The sequence below is a fragment of the Chanos chanos genome, chromosome 3 (assembly GCF_902362185.1).
Source record: "Chanos chanos chromosome 3, fChaCha1.1, whole genome shotgun sequence".
Classification (NCBI taxonomy): domain Eukaryota; kingdom Metazoa; phylum Chordata; class Actinopteri; order Gonorynchiformes; family Chanidae; genus Chanos; species Chanos chanos.
The window spans coordinates 807,501-817,500 of record NC_044497.1 but is presented as its reverse complement, the minus strand read 5'-3'; the positions used below and the strand labels follow the sequence as shown (position 1 = coordinate 817,500).

The 10,000-nt window shown below is 46.2% G+C and overlaps 1 protein-coding gene across 1 annotated transcript; it reads right to left on the bottom strand.

Annotated features, from left to right (window-relative positions):
* Window positions 1-2,925: 2,925 nt before the first annotated feature.
* lrrc4bb (leucine rich repeat containing 4Bb) lies at window positions 2,926-6,112 on the bottom strand. Its single transcript, XM_030770207.1, has 2 exons — window positions 5,870-6,112; window positions 2,926-4,938 (listed from the first exon to the last, which is right to left on the bottom strand). The coding sequence occupies exons 1-2, from the start codon at window positions 6,110-6,112 to the stop codon at window positions 2,926-2,928; spliced, it is 2,256 nt and encodes a 751-aa protein (XP_030626067.1).
* Between the last annotated feature and the right edge of the window lie 3,888 nt (window positions 6,113-10,000).

Genomic DNA, 10,000 nt, shown 5'->3' with positions numbered 1-10,000 from the left:
CTGGGTCACAACAGAAACAGAACAAAATATCCTGATAAAACCATACCACCTCTTTTTACCCTATTAAGAAAAAAAATGGTTGTTGTTGATTTTGTTTTTTTGTTTTTCATCTTTTCCTCATCGCGTTCTGATGTTAAAGCCTCTCTGTAGGTGGAGCTTTGAATCACACCGCTGGCTGTGATAACTCAAACTCTCTCCAGAGACGGACGTTTACCGTCCTTACGGCTGAAAACATGAACAAAATTGGAGAGTTTTTCTTCCATGAGCCCGTCAGCGTATACTGGTATCACCAACAGCTTCAAAGACAAGAGAAAAAAACAAACACCTCGCAAATGAAATTCACTGGTCGAACAGAAAGAAACTAAATCATTTTAAGAGCAGCCAGCGGCTATTTAAAGAGATGCAAAACACTCAATTCTAATCAAACATTAGGGCAGAGAGGAAGAATGCAAATGTCTGCCTGTTTGTTTCTCAGATTGTTTGTTTGTTTGTTTGTTTTTGTCCTGATACTCTGTATGACAAGACTACTGTTTTCACTGAAAAATGGTGGGTCTGCATCTGAGTGACATTCCAAACCAGTGTTCCCAGTTTGCATCACACACTCCAAACCAGTGTTCCCAGTTTACACCACAAACTCCAAACCAGTGTTCCCAGTTTACACCACATGCTCCAAACCAGTGTTCCCAATGTACACCACATGCTCCAAACCAGTGTTCTCAATTTACACCACATGCTCCAAACCAGTGCTCCCAATTTAGATCCAGGGATTATTACTCCTAATATGAACACAGATTCTAAACCAATATCCATTTACCCACACGCAACTGCAAACCTGTTTTACTCTGTTACCTTGATCACACACGCTGTCTCCCATAGGCAGACACACACCCACACATACACACATACACACACACAGACACACACCCACACATACAAACATACACACACACAGACACACACCCACACATACAAACATACACACACACAGACACACACCAACTTCTGACTGCTTTTCATACTAGCAGAATGAGACTTCGTACTAGCAGAATGAGAATGAGGCATGTTTTGTGTGGGTGGGCATGTTTTCTACAGGTGGGCGTGTTCTCTGTATGTGGGTGTGTGTTGTGTAGGTGGGGGTGTTCTGTATAGGTGGGTGTGTTTTGTGTAGGTGGGCATGTTTTGTATAGGTGGGCATGTTTTGTGTAGGTGGGCATGTTTTGTGTGGGTGGGCGTGTTTTTGTGGGTGGGTGTGTTTTGTGTAGGTGGCCAGGTTTTGTGTAAGTGGGCGTGTTTTGTGTAGGTGGCTGAGTTTTTGTGCGAGTGGGCGGGGTTTGTGAGAGTGGGCGTGTTTTGTGTGAGTGGGCGTGTTTTGTGTGAGTGGGCGTATTTTGTATGAGTGGGGTTTTTTGTGAGTGGGCGGGGTTTGTGTAAGTGGACGGGGTTTGTGAGAGTGGGCGTGTTTTGTGTGAGTGGGCATGTTTTGTGTGAGTGGGCGTATTTTGTGTAAGTGGGCATGTTTTGTGTGAGTGGGCCTGTTTTGTGTGAGTGGGCGTATTTTGTATGAGTGGGGTTTTTTGTGAGTGGGCGGGGTTTGGGTAAGTGGACGGGGTTTGTGAGAGTGGGCGTGTTTTGTGTAGGTGGGCTATCAGATGAATCCAGCCGCAGAAGAATATCCTATCAAATCTTTAACCTGCTCCTGCTACAGGGGCGTGTGTGTGTGTGTGTGTGTGTGTGTGTGTGTGTGTGTAATGTATGTGTGTGTGTGTGTCTGAGTGTAAGAGAGACAGAGAGAGAGAGAAATCAGCAGAGAGAGTAGAGTGGAGCTGACTATAAATTATGGAACTGCCTGTTGTTCTAAGCGAATAGCAAACATGAGTTTAACTCTGTGTGTGTCTCGGTGAAGCCTCAGTGTCATGGAAATGACTTCTCTCCAGCTCTTCCCTCTGTCCCTGATAACGTTTGTGCCTTTATGAGTGTCAGAACCATTGTTTTAAAGTTATCATAAATGATGAATCTTCAACTTTTTTCTGTCATTCTCTTCTCTCCTCCTATGTTCTCTCTTCTTTGCAAAATAAAGGTGTGTGTATATATATATATATATATATATATATACCTTCAGCTGTCTTCTTCAAAACCTACACCATCACCACGGACCCTACACCATCACCACAAGCCCTAAACCATCACCACGGACCCTAAACCCTGAACTCCAGACTCCACCACTGAACTCCAGACTCCAGCCCTGAACTGACACACTGTCCTTCATTTGTGCCTTCACCAGTCTGCATATCACAAATATGTGAAATCACAAATACTGTGTAACAGTTTTTTTCATACTAAATTATACTCCTATGAATATCTCTCCTTCAGTGCCATAATAATAATAATAATAATAACAATAATAATAACAATAATAATAATCGTCATTGTTGTATCGTCAACTATGTGTATATGTGTTTGTGATATCTGTTCAAGACCTTCACTGTCTCTGAAGATAGAGGTGTGTGTGTGTGTGTGTGTATGTGTGTCTGTGTGTGTGTGTGTGTTTGTGTGTCTCTCTGCGGTAGCAAACCAACATTAGGGAATTTACGCTACAAGGATATAGACTATATTTTTATACGTGAATACAACTCGTAGAAACTGCCCAAAAAAAAAAAAAAAAAGACATATGCTTCGGCACATCCGAGCGCCGTAGCGCCGTGTGTCCATTTTCAGTTCATTAGTCGAATAGTCTCTATAAATACAGTCTGTCCAGCAACACATCCATCCATCTGTCCATCTGCCTCAGCCAGCGTCTTCCAGTCTGAAATGTATCTCGGTATGTGTCTGACCATTACTGATTTCCACAGCTGTCTGACTCTGCTACCTCCACAAAACTTTCCTCTCGTTCTTTTTCCTCCTTTTCTGTTCCGTCTCATCGCTCTCTCAGATCTGCGTTTCCTGCACGCTCTCTTTCGACCCGTTGGTCAGCAGGAGCGGCTCGTTCTGCCCGTTGTGGGCGTGGCTTAGACCCTTTAGTGTTCCGTGGAACGCCATCGCCGGCAGCTGAACGGGCAAGGGGAGGGGGGGCGACGGGAGGGCGGGGCCTGTGTTAGCAGCGTCGCTCCCTGACAACGCAGAGTTGGGGTTGGGAAGGTTGCTGACCTGGCTGTGCGAGAGAGAGGCGGGGCTGCTCTTGTTGTTGTTGTTGAGCACGCCTCCGGCCACGCCTCCAACATCTGGTCCCGCCCCCACATTGAGGCCCAGGATGTTGTTGTTGAAATGATGGGCTTTGTAGTAGTGGTTTAGGTGCTCTGATCTCCCAATGTTGGGCAAGGTGACAATTTCGGGGTCATGTATTCTTAAACTCTGCCCTGATCCACCTCCTCCTCCACCTCCTCCGCCCTGGTGGACTGTAGATCCTCCTGAAATTCCACTGGCACCTCCCGCCCCAATCTCGTCTTCAACGTTAATTATTTCGATCGCTCTAGCCGGCCCATGGTGCTTGTGCAGTTGGTGCTGCTTTCTCAGCTTGTAAAAAACCACCAACATCACTGCCGCCATGAACGTGATCGCCACAAAACATCCAATGATGATCTTTGTGGTTTTCATCACATCATCCAGGCCAGTCAGGTTTGAGTCTGTGTACGAGACAGTGAACGGTTTGTCCGGCGCCCGCGTCGCTCGGGGCGACAGCGACGACAGCGAAGGGCCCGGCAGCACAGGCGATGCCGCCATGTGGGAGTTGTCGTTGGCGCCGGAGGCCGGTGGCGTGGGACCGGGGAGGCTGATATACGTGTCGCTGTTATTGAATGGAACTTCTTCCTGGCCCGGCTCCACAGTTTCCACGGTAACAGTGGTGAAATAACTGTACCCGTTTCCAATGTCAGGGGCGGAAACATTGAGAACGGCCGTGGCGGTGGTGTTTCCGGCGGCGTTGGTGACCATGCACGTATACGGGCCTGTGTCTTGCATGGTAACGTTGGTGAAATTAAGTGTTCCGTCATGCAGAACAGAAATGCGAACCTTGTAGGCTCCGTGGGTCATGAGGGTTCCATTGGGCGTCAGCCAGTTGACGGAGGTCATGGACGTTCCGGTCCGGCACTTCAGTTCTGCCGCCATCCCCTCCGTCACATTCAGGTCTGTGGGCGGCTCCACGATCACAGGCGCGTAGCAGGTGAAGTCACGCTGGTCTAGGTCGCCGATGTAGCGGCCCTTGGCACCAGGTGGGGCGTGGCAACGAGCGCAGCAGGTGGAGTTGTCTGGCACGGTCTCTTTGAGCCACCAGCTGAGCCAGAGGACATCACAGTTGCAGACCCAGGGGTTGTGGTTGAGATGAACCCTCTCCAGCTGCTGCAGAGGAGTGAAGAGGTCATGGGGTAATGAGTGCAAGGAATTGTGAGACAGATTCAGCTCCTCCAGGTTCTTGAGGTCGTCGAACGCGTTACGTTCGATGACAGAAATTCTCGAGTGCATGAGCCAAAGTTTACGCAACGACACCAAACCCTGAAAGGATCCCGGTCGGACAACGCCAAGGAGGTTTCCAGAAAGTTCCAGTTCTTCCAGGCGCACCAGAGGAGTGAGATTAGGCACGTCCTTCAGACCGCACATTCCGAGGTTAAGGAAGCGAAGGTTCACCAGCCCTTCAAACGCCGCTTCCGAAATGTAGCCCAGCTTCCGGAGTTCACCAAGGTCCAGGCGTCGGAGGGAAGGAACGCGGTGGAAGGCATAAGCTGGTAGCGTTTCGATGGGGTTGTTTCGAAGCCAAAGCTCTCGCAGTTTGCTGAGGTACTCAAAGGCCTGGGAGGGGACCAGTGGTAAGCGGTTGTCAAAGAGTTCCAGCGTGATGAGGTTTTGGAGACCATTAAACGCGCCCACCTCAATCTGTCGAATGTGGTTCTTGGACAGCTGCAGAATCTCCAGATGTCTCAGGTGCTTAAATGTGTCAGATTTTATCACCTGCAAAAGAGACAGAGAGGGGGTGTCAATTTAAATTTCCACAAATCCTTGAAACAAAAGGATGGCTTCTATTTTGGTGTAATAAAATTAAATTGTTACACTGCAAAACTCTCTTCATCTCTGTTCGCCCCTGGTCTTTAATGTGTTTAAAGCAGTACCAAGATAATCTCTGTACAGTTCTCTCTCCTCTATCTCTCTCTCTCTGTGTCTCTCTCTCTCTCTCTCTCTCTCCTCTCTCTCTCTTTTACACACACACTTTTTCAGACACTTCCTTGATCTCTGAGCTAGAGGGGTTCAACAGAACTCTCAAACAGTCACAGTTCTCAAGCATGATTCCAAACCTGTACCCAACCCACCTACACACGCGCACACATACATGCAGACACACATACACACACACACACACACACTCACACACACACACACACACACACACACTCACACACTCGCACACACACACACTCACACACACACACACACACTCACACACACACACACACACACACACACTCACACACACACACACACACACACACACACACACACACTCACACACACACAGACACACACACACACTCGCACACACACACACTCGCACACACACACACACACACACACACACACTCGCACACATACACACTCACACACACACACACACACACACACACATGACTCCAAACCTGTACCCAGCCCCCCTACACACGCGCACACACACACGCACGCACACACACACACACACAGCGTGCGCACACACGCCTACACACACGCACACGCTCACACACACGTACACGCACATGCACGCCTACACACACACACACGGGCACACGCTCACACACACACACGTACACGCACATGCACACGCGCACACACACACACACACGCACACACACACACGCACCTCCATCCCTGTGGAGGCTGTGGTTGGATTTACCTGGATAGAGTTCTCTTGGAGATTGAGGTATCTGGTGTTGACTGAAATACTCTCAGGAACCTCATCTAGGTTCTTCCTGGTACAAATCACACGACTCGCCTGATTGGAACAGCTGCAAGGGGCAGGACATGGAGGACTAGCCTCTGTCAGCTGAGGTCCATGGGGGTGGGGCCACAACAACAGCTGGACCAACCAGAGGAGGGGGGAGGGGCTAGAGAGGCCTGTCACCATGGCAGCCCGCATGGCAACTGAGTCATGTCCTGCCCCTTTGTTTCCAAAAATTGTTGATTAGCGAACGCCAAAAAAACAGGAAAAATTTCACTTTTTTTTTCTTCGTTGAACTACTAAATGTTCATTTTCGTCAGTCTAATACAAAATTACTCTTTATTCTTGGCTAATGGAGTGAAAAAAAAAGAAAAAACTAAGATTATTGTCAAAAAAAAGAAAAGTCTTGAAGTTAAGTGTCGTCTTGGTCTCTTGCGAGTGTTTTATCCATAAAGGTAAATAGGCCGCCTCGCGTGTGGTGAGGTTTCCTTTGTTCAGTGGACGTACAGGGACTTTGAGTTTTCACCTCGTCACCAATGACCACCACACGGTCTCCTATAGGATACAGAGAGGGAGGGAGAGAGAGGAATTATGTACAGTACAGATTGTGATTTTACACAGGGTTTCCCCTCAGACAGGCGGCAGACCTCACATTACCGAGAAATTTACCATATATCACAAAACACACACATACACACACCTCTACAAACACACACACACACACACCTCTACAAACACACACATACACACATCTCTACAAACACACACACACACACACCTCTACAAACACACACACACACACACACCTCTACAAACACACACACACACACACACCTCTACAAACACACACATACACACACACACACACCTCTACAAACACACACACACACACACACACACACCTCTACAAACACACACACACACACACCTCTACAAACACACACACACACACACACCTCTACAAACACACACACATACACACACCTCTACAAACACACACACACACACACCTCTACAAACACACACACACACACACCTCTACAAACACACACACACACACACACCTCTACAAACACACACACACACACACCTCTACAAACACACACACACACACACACCTCTACAAACACACACACACACACACCTCTACAAACACACACACACACACACACACACCTCTACAAACACACACACACACACACCTCTACAAACACACACATACACACATCTCTACAAACACACACACACACACACCTCTACAAACACACACACACACACACCTCTACAAACACACACATACACACATCTCTACAAACACACACACACACCTCTACAAACACACACACACACACACCTCTACAAACACACACACACACACATCTCTACAAACACACACACACACACACCTCTACAAACACACACACACACACAACACAGACTCCCACCAACAGTACCTCTGAAGTTGATCTTAATGAAAAGGTTTGTTCTACTCTGTCACTTTTAGCGTTCTCCTATGATGTTTTCAAACAGTATTCATCTCAGACCATTTTAGTCTTATTGTGATTGTATTATCATCAGTGTCATAAAAAAGTTTTCTTTCTTTCTGCTCTCTCAGTCTGGAGGAAAAGGAAATGACCAGCAATCACCCTGTCTCAGCAGTTTGTCCTACTCTCACTTCGTCTATTTAAAGACCTCCACAAAACCACGCCAGGGCTGTATTTAAACGCTGTTTAAAGAATAGAGCATTGGATGTCTGAATTTACATAAATTCTGTTCCTTCGTGTAAAAGTTATGGTGTTTTAGAGCTGTTTATTGAATAACCCAAATGTCAAGCATCAGGAAACAACATTTAGAAAAAATGGACGACATGTCTTAGACCACATGACTCTTTACCTCTGGTGGGTGCAAGACAGACAGACAGGCAGACAGACAATCAGACAAACAGACAGGCAGATACATAGATAGATAGATAGATAGATAGATAGATAGATAGATAGATAGATAGATAATCACCTTCCTAAGTTGAATTACTTGAACAGTTTATTCTCACATTGAGCTACGCTATGATTGACATTTCTAACCAAACTCTCAACACCTCACCTACTGATTAACATTAGGTAGCAACAATTCACCAATCACTGTGCGTACAGGAAAGGTTTGCGATTGATAATCAGTATAACGTGTGGAAGGCTATATAAGAGATTAACCCTGACGTATGGGATAGAAGTAGTGTTAAAGAACTGTGCTATAAAGAAGAATAATGGCACTGTTTGGTTTTCCCTGCTTTCAAATGATTCAAAGATGTTCCAGACTGAATACATGTAAGGGACAGCTAGTTATGCTAATAAATCTGTTTTCTCACTGATACACTATTACAACACTAGGATGGTGTTACACTGATACCATTCTAAAAACGTATCCCTTTGTTACTGTTGTTGTGTAGTAATTTTCATTGGTTATGGGTATTGAAATATCGATAACTTTATCATTATTATTATTGTTATTATTACTATGATTTGAGGAAAGCCGAGACCTCTCTTTTTCTGTACGGACGGCATGGGGGTTAGTCATCGCGCGTTCATATTTATGTATAAAACAAACACACAGGGACGGAGTGACACAGGTGCAGTGGTGGGCGCGCGCGAACGCGTGCACGCGGATAGTAACTATGACAACGCTAAATTGATTCGCAGATGCGGGACGTCGGAATCCGGTTGGGTGGCGACGCTGGGTTTTTCTCCTAACGGCTCCGTTACAATGAGCCACTAGGCCCGTTAAGACCAGTTCTCACTGTGAGAGAGGCATGTTCTTTTACATTTAAATAATACACATACAATTATACACACAGTGATCCGCTGTCAAAGCCTTAGGATCCAGTTTATCAAGCACATCACCGATTATGCATCCAATTATTCGAACTGCTGTCGTCCTAGTCTGCATATGGAAATGAATGGCATTTTCTTGCATAACCTCAAGATTAAACGGTCGTTGCTGTGAACAAACACCATGGATATATAGACTGCAGCGCCTGCAAAATTGATCCTATTGTAGGACGCGACTAAAATACGGACAGGCCCCAAAAACACATGCTGCATTGCAAAATGGCACACGGCTCCGTGTCTAACCCAACTGCAAAGGCATCGCAGAAAACAAGCACGGCAAAGCCGCACACACACAAAGAATACGCCATTCACAAATCAATGACGAACACTGTTGATCGGATTTGACCAGTTAATGTATTTTCACTAATCTATTTTTGACTTGAGAGAAAATAAACGTCCTTCTGAGTCATAGCGTTCGGGCGAGATTGTTAGATTTCTAATTATGGCATTTGGCAAATTCGCCTCTTCTTACTTAAGCGTCCATGACATTAAGATTCCCGGTAAAAACGGATCTTCAACGCGCGCTCTCTCGCCGTTTCTCTGTTCACAAGCAACCGAAAAGGTTCCAACAGAACGACACAATACAGATAAAAATGCACATTTATGGAAATAAAACAACGAGAAAAGAAAGACGATACCAGAAAAAAATGTATATCATTTTAAAACTTTGATATTGACCCATACCTTTTTCGCTTCCCCTTTCTTTCCTTATGTTCGTTTTAACAGAGGCGTCAAACGCGACGGACGTATCGCCTCTCCGCTTTTTTCACCTCTCCGTGTTTTCCCCTTCCTCTCAATCTCTCCTTCCTCTCTCTCTTTTTTTTTTAAATTGATTCAGTCTCTCCCACGGCGGTGCACGAGACTCCGGTTGCTCTGGTTCTGCCTCGGCTCGAGAAAGCGAAGCATTATTCCGTGGTGCGCGCAAAGGGGGTGAACACGGGTGTCATCGGAGAAGAGCTGTCTGGTGCGAAGATATAGCGTACTAGTCGTGTGACAGAGATTCCACAAACTATTATTCGTCAGGTTAAATGTAAAAATTAGAATTAGGCGTTTGTAACACGTAAGAGTATCTCACATCCCCGAAAAAATTGTGCGCAGGCAGCATATGCTATGCAAGCGGCAGTACAGAGGATGCTGCACCTTAGCGTAAACGGCGGTTTACGTAAATTTCGTAATCTTGGAGCGGAGAGCTACGGCCAAAATG

Coding starts and splice junctions, on each gene's coding strand:
- lrrc4bb (XM_030770207.1), bottom strand. CDS start 6,112: ATGCGGGCTGCCATGGTGACAGGCCTCTCTAGCCCCTCCCCCCTCCTC. Junction 4,939..5,869: donor TCCAAGAGAACTCTATCCAG/GTAAATCCAACC, acceptor TCTCTTTTGCAG/GTGATAAAATCTGACACATT.